This window comes from Dipodomys merriami, unplaced genomic scaffold, assembly GCF_024711535.1.
Source record: "Dipodomys merriami isolate MVZ:Mamm:240054 unplaced genomic scaffold, mDipMer1.0.p SCAF_672, whole genome shotgun sequence".
Lineage (NCBI taxonomy): Eukaryota > Metazoa > Chordata > Mammalia > Rodentia > Heteromyidae > Dipodomys > Dipodomys merriami.
Genome location: NW_027206260.1, coordinates 22,601 through 34,974, shown reverse-complemented (window position 1 = coordinate 34,974; position 12,374 = coordinate 22,601). Strand labels below are relative to the sequence as shown.

At 42.9% G+C, this 12,374-nt stretch overlaps 1 protein-coding gene across 2 annotated transcripts in view; it reads left to right on the top strand.

The window, feature by feature from the left end:
* LOC138815826 (RNA-binding protein 5) overlaps nucleotides 1-12,374 on the top strand; it is a 32,817-nt gene that overhangs the window by 18,425 nt on the left and 2,018 nt on the right. For both annotated transcript variants that reach the window (XM_070005176.1, XM_070005177.1), the window contains exons 10-24: nucleotides 967-1,127; nucleotides 2,150-2,247; nucleotides 2,838-2,925; nucleotides 3,108-3,185; nucleotides 3,273-3,345; nucleotides 3,745-3,830; nucleotides 4,217-4,301; nucleotides 4,516-4,607; nucleotides 7,172-7,333; nucleotides 8,932-9,081; nucleotides 9,163-9,234; nucleotides 10,303-10,482; nucleotides 10,732-10,806; nucleotides 11,824-11,921; nucleotides 12,001-12,130. In XM_070005176.1, coding sequence (XP_069861277.1) covers nucleotides 967-1,127; nucleotides 2,150-2,247; nucleotides 2,838-2,925; nucleotides 3,108-3,185; nucleotides 3,273-3,345; nucleotides 3,745-3,830; nucleotides 4,217-4,301; nucleotides 4,516-4,607; nucleotides 7,172-7,333; nucleotides 8,932-9,081; nucleotides 9,163-9,234; nucleotides 10,303-10,482; nucleotides 10,732-10,806; nucleotides 11,824-11,921; nucleotides 12,001-12,130 — 1,628 coding nt within the window. The remainder of the gene's footprint in view (nucleotides 1-966; nucleotides 1,128-2,149; nucleotides 2,248-2,837; nucleotides 2,926-3,107; nucleotides 3,186-3,272; nucleotides 3,346-3,744; nucleotides 3,831-4,216; nucleotides 4,302-4,515; nucleotides 4,608-7,171; nucleotides 7,334-8,931; nucleotides 9,082-9,162; nucleotides 9,235-10,302; nucleotides 10,483-10,731; nucleotides 10,807-11,823; nucleotides 11,922-12,000; nucleotides 12,131-12,374) is intronic.

Sequence of the window (12,374 nt, the reverse complement as noted above, 5' to 3'; positions counted from 1 at the left end):
CTCCTCAGATCTTAGCTCCTAAGTAGCTAGGATTACAGGTGTGAACCACTGCCACCTGGCTTCCCTTCCCTTTGATATCCCCCCCCCCTTTTTTTTTTTTTTTGGTCGGTTGAACTCTGGGCCTGGGCACTGTCCCTGAGCTCTTCAGCTCAAGGCCAGTGCTCTACACACGAGCCACAGCACCACTTCCAGTTTTCTGGTGGTTCATTGGAAATAAGAGTCTCATAGACTTTCCTGCCTGGGCTGACTTTGAACCATGATCTTCAAATCTCAATCTCCTGAGTAGCTAGCATTACAGGCTTGATGAGCCACAGTGCCCAGCTTCCCTCGCCCCTTTTTTTGTTGGTTGTGGGCTTGAACTCAGGCCTTGAGGCCTTGAGTGCTGTCCTTGAGCTCTTTTGTTCAAGGCTAGTGTTCTACCACTTTGAGCCACAGTGCCACTTCCAATTTTCTGGTAGTTAACTGAAGATAAGTCTCACGGTCTTTCCTGCCAGGGTTGGCTTTGAACTATGATCCTCACATAGAGCTCAGCCTCCTGAGTAGCTAGGATTACGGGCATGAGCCACTGCTGCTGTCCCTCTTAGCCCCTTTTAGGTGAGCAAGGGCAGCTTAATTTTTTCCAATAAAAGATTTTAGGGGCTGAGAACTTGGCTCGGTGGTAGATAGTGCTTGCCTTCCATGCATGAGGCCCTGGGTTCAATTCTTCATAAGCAGAAAAAGCCAAAAGTTGTGCTGTGGCTCGAGTGGTAGAACGCTAGCCTTGAGCTGAAAAACTGGGGGACAGTGCCTAAGCCCAGAGTTTAGGCCCTACAACCAACCCCCAAAAAAAGATTTTTCTCCTTGTCAGAGTGAAAAATATACTAGGAACTTACCAAAATAGATTTTTTTTTTTGTATTTTAAACCTGTGTGAAAAACATTGGTGATGGGAAAGCATGGTTATGTCTTTTGTCTCATTTTCCCTCCAGCGATCATTCTTCGGAACATAGCTCCACACACTGTGGTGGATTCCATTATGACAGCACTATCTCCCTATGCATCTTTAGCTGTTAATAACATTCGTCTCATCAAAGACAAACAGACCCAGCAGAACAGAGGCTTTGCATTTGTACAACTGTCTTCTGCAATGGTGAGGTTCTTCTAAGCTACTCTTTCCTTTGAAAAAACAAAAATAACTGTATTTGGAAGATGTAGCCCAGTGGCAGTGCACATATGTAGCATATTCCAAGATTCTGGGTTTAATCTCTAGCCCCCAAGAATTAAAAAAAAAAAAAAAAACAACTTTAAGAGGTAAATGTGACTTAACTAATTTTGAGGTTTCTGGAACATAAAGTTCAAGGCTGTATAATAATAGTTTAGTGATACTAAATTATAGGACTTTTTTTAGGACCTGGGTGCTGACCCCAAGCTTTCTTGTTCAAGTCTAGTGCTCTATCACTCTACCCCTTGAGCCACATCTCCACTTCTGTCTTTTTTGGTAGCTAATTGGAGATGAGTCTCATGGACTTTCCTGCTGGGCTTAGCTTTGAACTGTGATCCTCAGATCTCATCCCCCTGAGTAGCTAAGATTATAGAGGTGTGAGCCACCAACACACAGCTGGAATTGATTTCTTTGATATACAGTAAAAATGTCTATATCTGTAAAGAACTGACAACTGAAATTTGAGTTACAGTTTAGTCTTTGTGCTCTGGTTTATTTAGCCTTTGCTCCTTTAATAATACTGACTACCTTCATAACCTGGAGGTATTTCTTTTCTCAGTTTCATATTTCTAAACAGATTATGTCTTATACAATCGATGGTAGAGAGATTTTTTTGGAGTGGTACATTTTTTTTTTTTTGTCGGTCGTGGGGCTTGAACTCTGGGCCTGGGCGTTGTCCCTCAGCTCTTCAGCTCAAGGCGAGCGCTCTACCACTTGAGCTACAGCGCCACTTCCGGTTTTCTGGTGGTTTATTGGAGATAGGAGTCTCACGGTCTTTCTTGCCCGGGCTGGCTTTGAACCGCAATCCTCAGATCTCAGCCTCCTGAGTAGCTAGGATTACAGGCGTGAGCCACCAGCGCCCGGCAGAGTGGTACATTTTTATTGGTTTATCATGAGAGATTTTTAATTCTTAAACTGATGAAATTTCTTTTCTTCACATTTTCCTTCAGGATGCTTCTCAGCTGCTTCAGATATTACAGAGTCTCCATCCTCCTTTGAAAATTGATGGGAAAACTATTGGTGTTGATTTTGCAAAAAGTGCCAGAAAGTGAGTGGCTTTATTTTCTTTATTTCAAATTACTGCATATGCATACTTTTTCAAAGATACTTTGCCAACTGTACCCCAGTTCTATGTTCTCAACATTGATATATTCTCCTCTCTGATTGTATATCAGGAGGGAAATGACTGTATTTCCTAATAGCCAGTTCTCTTCTATCCTGTGTAGTTACTTTATAGTTGCCAGAAATTCCTTCAAAGCAAGACAAAGGCAAGATGACAGATGAGAATATGTTTTAGAGCAGGCAAACTGAAGAGGTCTAGTGTCACAATCTAGCAATATTCCTAGCTTTCCAAAGAGCATTTTAATAGCTCCATGTATATAGTACTTTAATCTAACACTGTAAATTTCCCCTTTTGTTAGTACCATTGTTCATTCAACAGATGCCTTATTAAATGGCAATTATGAACTAGAGCAGTAGTAATACTGGGACACTTGTCCACTGAAGAGTTTGCGTAGAAAGATTCTTCCCCCTGTGAAACATGGCCATTTGAGACCTAACTGCTCTCTTGGCAGCACAAAGGCACTAATTGGGGGCATGCAGAGATAGGATCACATGATTGGATTTTTGTGGTTTCAGGGACTTGGTCCTTCCAGATGGCAACCGTGTCAGCGCCTTTTCTGTAGCTAGTACAGCCATAGCTGCTGCTCAGTGGTCATCTACCCAGGTAAGAAGAGTCTTTTTAGTCTTGAAATTCACAAATGTGATCTCTCCCAAGATACTTGCAGAAGTTTTTAAGGGAGTTGTTTGAAGTTTTTCATTTGTTTGGGAGAGTACTTCCTACCTTCTTTGTTTGAAATTCACTTTGTTTTTTGTTTTTGGGTTTTTTTTTTTCCCCCATTTTCATAGTCTCAAAGTGGTGAAGGAGGCAGTGTTGACTATAGTTACCTGCAGCCAGGCCAGGATGGTTATGCCCAGTATGCTCAGGTAGGTTGAGTTAACTAGCTTTCAGTTTCTAGTCTTTAACTTCTTCTATTGTTCAAGTAGCAAATTTAATAGTGAACTTTTCCTTAGTATTCACAGGATTATCAGCAGTTTTATCAGCAACAAACTGGAGGATTAGAATCTGATTCATCATCTACATCAGGTAGTAAAGTTCATCTCCTTTGTACCTTTTGCTTAAATATGCTTGAGGAAACATGACAAGGTGTCTTAACTAGACCCAAAGCTGAAGTCCATATCTCTGCAAGAATGTGAGGGGCATAGAACTGTTACCATGTGTCCACAGTGAAGGGGGGGGGGGAAGTGGGGGAGAGAGAGAGAGAGAGAGTTGGTTGGGAATTAGATCACATTTGTAATGCCAGCACTTGAGGAAGGAGGATTCCAAGTTCAAAGTTAGCCTGAACTACATAGGGAGACTGTCTCAAGAAAAGAAAAAAAGAAAAGCTAACACACTAACTAAGAAGATAGATGAGGCATTACAGGTAGGTAGTTGGCCTGCTGTTCAGTGCATTTGACTCTCTCTAATCCCTTTGTTCATCATCAGGCACAGCAGTGACCACCACCTCAGCAGCTGTAGTGTCCCAGAGTCCCCAGCTGTATAATCAGACCTCCAATCCACCTGGCTCTCCGGTAATCCTATCCTCTTACATATAGAATTGATAATTCTTGGGGAAACTTTATTATATTGATGTGCAAATACTATCATTTCCTGCTGCAAAAATCCGGATTGAATAATACACATTCCATCCTGTTCTGTCTTACAGTATTAAGTAATAAAATAATTTTATTATGTATATTTTAAGTATAAAATACCAAACATGAGTATCTTTATACTTTATAAATGCTTCAGCTTGACCTTTAGAAAGTTGTCAGCATGTGTTTTGCTGAAGGATTTCCTTAGGTCCTTGGCTGCAGTGTATTTTCAGGGGAGCCCTTCTTCCTGGATGATTGCAGTGTTTTAGTTCTCTTAAAAGACTTTACAGTTGAAATTATATTGAAGCTGCTGTTCTTTCCAGACTGAGGAAGCACAGCCTAGCACTAGCACAAGTACACAGGCCCCAGCCGCTTCCCCTACTGGTGTAGTTCCTGGTACCAAATATGGTAAGCCAAACCTCATGGGGCTGTTGACAGTTGGAAGGTCCTAGTTGTCTTTGTATAATAAAAGTTTTTCTCCCTTTGAAATGGGTGTCAGAGGGACACTTGGGAATGTGAGGAAAAGAAGAACATTAAGGCCTGCTGCATCCCACTGCCTTAGAATTGAAATAAAGCCAGTTTTTTACCTGTAATAATTATATGCTGGATTTTGTTTTTGTAGCTGTACCTGACACATCTACGTACCAGTATGATGAATCTTCAGGATATTATTATGATCCTACAACAGGGCTGTACTATGACCCCAACTCACAAGTAAGTACGCTCTCTTCTTCACTCTTGCTGGAAGAATCTGAGCTTTCCTTAGAACATTGATGAGGCACAAGAGGAATAGTCAAAATGAACTTTCCATGCAAAAGGAGTAAGATTTATCTTTATCTTTATTATTTATTTGATACTCATACTAGGCTTGAACTCAGGGCCTGGTGCTGCTGTCCCTTAGGGTTATCATTCAAGGCTGATGCTCTGCCACTTAAACCACAGATCTACTTCTTCTAATAACCATTTTTGGTGGTTAACTGGAGTTAAGAGTCTCAGAGACGGGCTGGGAAGGTGGCTCAGTGGTAGAGCACTTGCCTTGCATGCCAGAGGCCCTGGGTTTGATTCCTTAGCACCACATAAGCAAAAAGAAAAAAGCCAGAAGTGGCACTGTGGCTCAAGTAGTAGAGCGCTAGCCTTGAGCTGAAGAGCTGAGGGTCAGCGCCCAGGCCCAGAGTTCAGGCCCCACGACCGGACCCCAAAAAGAGTCTCAGAGACTTTCCTTCCTAGGCTGGCTTCAAACTGTGATCCTTGGCTTTCTAAGTAACTAGGATTACAGGCATGAGCCCACCAGTGCTATTTTGAAGCTGTAAATCAGTGGGTCATACCTATAATCCTAACTACACAGGGGGCTGAGATCTAAGGCCCAAAGTTTGAAGCCCCAATACACACACACACACACACACACAAAACATTTTGAGGTATGTTACATATTACATGTACAATACAAAAGTGCACAGGACCAAAGTGTGCAGTTCTTTTAAATATTTACATGGATACATTCCAAGCACATCTGCAAGATCCCTTGTAAAGAGCCAGGTATTGGGGCTGGGAAGGTGGCTCAGTGATAGAGTGCTTGCCTTGCATGCATGAGGCCCTGGGTTCGATTCCTCAGCACCACATAAGCAGAAAAAAGACAGAAGTGGTGCTGTAGCTCAAGTGGTAGAGTGCTAGCCTTGAGCTGAAGAGCTGAGGGACAGCGCCCAGGCCCAGAGTTCAAGCCCCATGACTGGCAAAAAAAAAAAAAGAGCCGGGTATTGGTGGCTCGTGCCTGTAATCCTAGCTACTCAGGAGGCTGAGATCTGAGGATTGTGGTTCAAAGCCAGCCCAGGCATGAAAGTCTGTAAGACTCCTATCTCCAGTAAACCACCAGAAAACCAGAAGTGGTGCTGTGGCTCAAGTGGTAGAGCACTAGCCTTGAGCTGAAGAGCTAAGGGACAGTACCCAGGCCCACAGTTCAAGCCCCACAACTGACCAAAAAAAAAAGAGTATGTAGATCATTACTTTTTACTATATTCACAGTGTTGTGTTAACTCACTGCTCTCTAAGCTCAGAACATTTTCATCAGCTCAAATAGAAGCCCTGCACATATTACACAGTCACTTTCCATTCTATTCCCCTTCCTCAGTAACCACTAATCTACTTTCTCTTTCTTTAGATTTATACATAGACACAATAGGTGAATTCTAGACATATATAAATAGATTCAGACAATATGTGACCAGTATGTGATTGAACTCAGGGCCTTGCTCTTGCTTGTCTTTTTCCCTCATCACTGGAGTCCTATCCCCTTGAGCCATGTCTCCAGTTCCAGCTTTTTGTTAGAAGTCTGATTTGCCCATCCACACAAATAAGATCTTCAGCCTTATGAGTAGTAAAGGCATGATTAGAGGCATGAATCCAGTGGTACCTGGCAGCCTAATATATTCTGGGTAGAATTTAGTAGGTCTGGAGTGATATTTAATTTTGGTGCCATACATAACTTTTAAGGAGCAAAAGCAACTTTAACACTCCATAAATATTTATGACCTGGAGCTGTATGTATAAAATAGTAAAATAAATATTTTAAACAGGAAGTTGACATTGAAAACTTGTGGTTTCTTGGGGGGGAGGGATATGTGACACACAATATACCAGCTTCCTAAGCAGGTTCAACCTCTGTACAGCTTTCTTATTCCTCTCATTTGTGTAGTCTAGTTCCTCTCAGTTCAGCTACAGAAAAGGATAACTTCTGTATTGTTTTCCCATCTCACCCCTTCCCTGCAAGACACATCACAATCTCTCTCTCCTGGGTGTCTGTTGATCAAGTAGACTGAGTGGCAGGAATAAAGAGGAGAAGAGAATTGTTACATGTCTTGTTTTTGTTGGTGGTGGCAGTGGTTGTGGGGCTTGAACTCAGGGCTTGAGTGCTGAAGGCTAACCTCTACCACTTTGAGCCACAGTGCCACTTTCAGTTTTCTGGTGCTTAATTGGCAATAAGAGCCTCATAGTGTTTTCTGCCTTGGCTGACTTCAAACCTCAATCCTCAGCTCTCAACCCTCTGAGTAGCTAGGATTACAGCATGAACCACCAGCATCTGACTTGTTTTTGTTTTTGACAAATAATTACTTTTTACCTTTTTAACAAAATATTACTTTAGGTTTGACACAGAGATCTTGGGGTACATCACAGGATAGCTGTGATGCCTAGCATGTATAAGGTCCTGGATTCCATCCCCAGTTCTCCCCCCAAAAATGTTTGACATAACAGAAAGTGTGTTAATTGTATGCTTTTTCTTCTAGTACTACTATAATTCCTTAACACAGCAGTACCTTTATTGGGATGGAGAGAAAGAGACCTATGTGCCAGCTGCAGAGTCTAGCTCCCATCAGCAGGCAGGCCTGCCTCCCACAAAAGAGGGAAAAGAGAAAAAAGAAAAGCCCAAGAGCAAAACAGCCCAACAGGTAATGAGTATGGCTCATCCATAGCACCCATAAATGTTTTCTTGGAATATTGAATGGCTTAATTCTTCATTTTTGGGTGTTAGCTTTATTTGGATTCTTAAAAAACTAGGCTGGGCTGGGGATGTAGCTCAGTGGTAGAGTGCCTACCTGGGTGTGATCTTATGGAGGGAAAAAAAGTGTCCTAGAAGTCTTTAGTCTTTTAAGAAGTATTTATAGCCGGGCGCTGGTGGCTCACACCTGTAATCCTAGCTACTCAGGAGGCTGAGATCTGAGGATCGCGGTTCAAAGCCAGCCCGGGCAGGAGAGACCATGAGACTCCTATCTCCAATAAACCACCCGAAAACCGGAAGTGGCGCTGTAGCTCAAGTGGTAGAGTGCTTGCCTTGAGCTGAAGAGCTGAGGGACAGCGCCCAGGCCCAGAGTTCAAGCCCCACGACCGACAAAAAAAAAAAAAAAAAAAAAAGAAGTATTTATTAGCCAGGCACGGTGGCTCATGCCTCTAATCCTAGCTACTCAGGAGGCTAAGGTTCAGAGCCAGCCTGGGCAGTAAAATCCATGAGACTTTTTTTTTTTTTGTCAGTCATGGGGCTTGAACTCTGGGCCTGGGCGCTGTCCCTCAGTTCTTCAGCTCAAGGCGAGCGCTCTACCACTTGAGCTACAGCACCACTTCTGGTTTTCTAATAGTTTATTGGAGATAAGGGTCTCACAGTCTTTCCTGCCCCGGCTGGCTTTGAAGGGCTGGCTTTGAAGGGCTGGCTTTGAACTGCAATTCTCAGATCTCAGCCTCCTGAGTAGCTAGGATTACAGGCGTGAATAACCAGCACCCAGCTCCATGAGACTCTTATCTCCAATAAATCACTCAGAAAACCAGAAATGGCACTGTGGCTCAAGTGGTAGAATGCTTGCCTTGAGCTAAAGAGGTGAGGGACAGTGCCCAGGCCCAGAGTTCAAGCCCCATGAACTACTTATTAAAAACTGGTAATAAGCCAGATGCCAGTGGCTCTCACGCCTGTAATCTTAGCTACTCAGGAAGCTGAGATCTGAGGATCATTGTTCAAAGCCAGCCTGTGCAGGAAAGTCCATAAGACTCTTCTCTCCAATAAACCACTAGAAAACCGGAAGTGGTGCTGTGGCGTAAGCGATAGAACTCTCGCCTTGAGCTGAAGAGCTCAGGGACAATGCCTAAGCCCAGAGTTCAAGCCCCACGACTGACAAAAAAAAAAATAATAATAATAATAATAATGGAAGTTTGCCAGGCACCAGCGGCTCACACCTGTAATCCTAGTTACTCGGGAGGCTGAGATCTGAGGGTCACAGTTCAAAGCCAGCCCGGGCAGGAAAGTCTGTGAAACTCTTATCTCCAATAAACCACCAGAAAATCACAAGTGGGGCTGTAGCTCAAGGGGTAGAGCACTATGCTTGAGCTGAATTACTGAGGGACAGCACTCAGGCCCAGAGTTCAAGACCCAGGACTAAGCAAAAAAAAAAAAGGGAAGTTGTCATAGGCCATTTGATTAAGTCCTTAATTGCTTACTGTAATAGTATACAGGATTAAATGTGGGTTTTTTTTGGTGGTATTTCTTTTTGTTTGACATTAGATCGCCAAAGACATGGAACGCTGGGCCAAGAGTTTAAACAAACAAAAAGAAAATTTTAAAAACAGCTTTCAACCTGTTAATTCCTTGAGAGAAGAAGAAAGGAGAGAATCTGCTGCAGCAGATGCTGGTTTTGCTCTCTTTGAAAAGAAGGTAATAGCAGAAATGGCCACACTGCGTAAAGAGAGCCTATGTAAAACTTGAGGCTTATGGTTTATTTATTCTCCTTTCCAGGGAGCCTTAGCTGAAAGGCAGCAGCTCATCCCAGAATTGGTGCGAAATGGAGATGAGGAAAATCCCCTGAAAGTAAGGAAGTACCTGTGTTTTAAAGACTATATCTGCAGTTTGAATCCCAACTATATCTTGGCTAATGTGATTTCTACTTAAAATGGGGTATAGTCTCTGTCAGTGGGTATTTGGAGCAGGCTCAGCACATAGAAGCCATATTCAGGGCTTTATTTTCTGTGCCTGAGCAAGTGTGATGGAGCAATGAATGAAGCCTGATACCCTAAGCTCACTAAATTGAATTTACATTGCATCTGTAAACAGAAGTTTTAATGATCTGGAAAGAGAAAATTAAGCCAAGACAAACACAGTCTACTTGATAGATACTGATGCAGCCATTACTCTAACCTCTGTTGTATTTGGGGTTTTTGTATATGATCAGTGGTTTGAAAACAGTCATCTAAGAACCCATTTCTTGAGCTCTAAGACAATTGGTGCTAGGAGTATGATACCTGACTCGCTACTTTTTGGGGTGGGCGGGGGGGAGGGTCTGGTCGTGGGGCCTGAACTCTGGGCCTGGGCGCTGTCCCTCAGCTCTTCAGCTCAAAGCTAGCACTTGAGCCACAGCGCCACTTTTGGCTTTTTTCTTTTTGCTTATATGGGGCTGAGGAATTGAACCCAGGGCTTCATGCATGCAAGGCAAGCGCTCTACCACTGAGCCACCTTCCCAGCCCCAATGACTCACTACTATTAAAGGTTGACACAGAGTAATGAGCATCACTTTTCTTTTTCTTTCTTTTTTTTTTTTTTTTTTTTTTTGTCAGTTGTAGGGCCTGAACTCAGGCCTGGTCCCTATCCCTGAGCCTCTTTGTGCTCAAGGCTAGCACTCTACCACTTGAACCACAGTGCCACTTCCGGTTTTTGAGTGGTTAATTGGATATGAGTCTCACAGGGATTTTTCTGCCTGGGCTGGCTTCATACTGCAATCCTCAAACTCAGCCTCCTGAGTAACTAGGATTACAGGCGTGAGCCACCAGTGCCCAGGAAGGGCATCATTTTTTGTATTACAATTTAACATTATCTAGGTCCATAGTTCTTGCCATCTTCCTATTGTACATTTCCAGTGACTCATCCTTCTTTTGTCTCTAGAGGGGTCTGGTTGCTGCTTACAGTGGGGACAGTGACAATGAGGAGGAACTGGTGGAAAGACTTGAGAGTGAGGAAGAGAAGCTGGCTGACTGGAAAAAGATGGCCTGCCTACTTTGCCGTCGTCAGTTCCCAAACAGAGATGCTCTTGTCAGGCATCAACAGCTCTCAGACTTACACAAGGTGTGCTTGCTTCTCTGAGCCAATTGAAGGTAGAGAAGGGAGACAATGAGATAATGGAAGTGCCCTGACCATGTTGAATATTCAGAACATATCTGCCGTTGAATGGTTGCCTTTTAGGAAATTGTTCCAATTGTTTTCAGGCCCTAGTGTATTGAGCTTCAACCCTTAAAAAACAAAAGATAGTGCTAATGTTGGGAGGGTTCATATTGGCATAGTCTATTCTAAATCTGTCTGTAAACTCTTTTATAGCAAAACATGGACATCTATCGAAGATCCAGGCTGAGTGAACAGGAGCTGGAAGCCTTGGAGCTGAGGGAGAGAGAGGTGAATGGGAAACTTGTCACTAGGGAGAGTTGTGTTAGGCTATGTGTCTTTAGTAGTTTGGGCTTTTTTTTTTTTTTCCTTTTTTTGGCATTGCTCCTGGGCCTTGAACTCAAGAATTTAGGGCCTGAGCTTTTCTGCTCAAGACTAGCAGTCTGCCACTTGAGCCACAATTCCACATGTGGCTTTTTTGGTAACTAGCTGGAGATAAGATTCCTGCCCAGCCTGGCTTTGAACCATGATCCTCAGATCTCAATCTCCTGAGTAGCTAGGATTACAGGCTTGAGCCACAAGCGCCTGGCTTGTTTTAGTTTTTATTTGAAGCGTTTAGTTCTACATTCCTGGGACAGGGTAGGAGGATCTGTCACATACTTATCACCCAATCCTTGTAGCTCATATAGATTAGATCAGACCGTATGAATTTTTTTTTTGAGCCCCCACACTATCCTTCATGAGGTTTATAGAATAGAAAGACACACCTCAAGACTTAAGTTGCTCAAGGTCCCAAATGCTTACTAGTGATACACACTGGGTTTTATTAAGGGGAGAATGTTCCATTTTGCCTGGTCAGAGAAGTCGTCTTAGGCAATGAGAGAAGCCACAAATTAGACCCAGGAAACAAAGGATATGAAATGATTGTAAGTAATATAGAAGGAAAGAGCAGGCAGGGCTAAGAACAAAAGTCTGTAATACCAACAGTTGACAAGCAGTTGATGATGGTAGTTGAAAAGGCTAGTAGGAATCCTGAAATTGTACAAATAAGACCTATAGATTAGAAATAAATAAGTGGATTAGAAACTTCCCATGATGAGATAATTCTGAAGTATTTGTCTATACTTTGGCACATCCAAGGAGTGTTGAATAGGTCTCTGGAAACAAGACATTTGGTATTTTTAAAGTTACACTAAATGCCAAGTTCTAGAGTAAAAGATACTTAGGGTAAAAGTCTTGAAGTCTATACATTAGATTATTACAGATTGAAGTCTGCATGTATCTAACAGTGTTCTTTCTCCTGCGTAGATGAAATACCGAGATCGAGCTGCAGAAAGACGAGAGAAGTACGGCATTCCAGAACCTCCAGAACCCAAACGCAAGAAGCAGTTTGATGCTGGCACTGTGTATGTGATGTGCACCATTTTCCAGTTCATTAGCTGGGGCTCTAGCTGTTTTAAGTAACTGTGTGTTTGCCACTGGCAGGAATTACGAGCAACCCACCAAAGATGGCATTGACCACAGTAACATTGGCAACAAGATGCTGCAGGCCATGGGCTGGCGGGAAGGCTCAGGCTTGGGAAGAAAGTGTCAAGGCATCACAGCTCCCATTGAGGTAAGCCTAGGGTCAGAATCAGTGTTTGGGTGCTAAGTGTATAGGCTTGTTAAAGAGATAAGCCAAGATAAAGTATCCAGAAGGTCTGAGCCCAATTGCAGCAATCTTACCTTAACACAGTTGCAGATCATGTCATTACAACAGTATAATTCTTTCTCCAGTCACTCTCCTTATGCATTTAAACAATTAAAATGTAAAACCAAGCCCAAGTAGCTCATACTTCAAACCTCAGCTACTTGGTAGG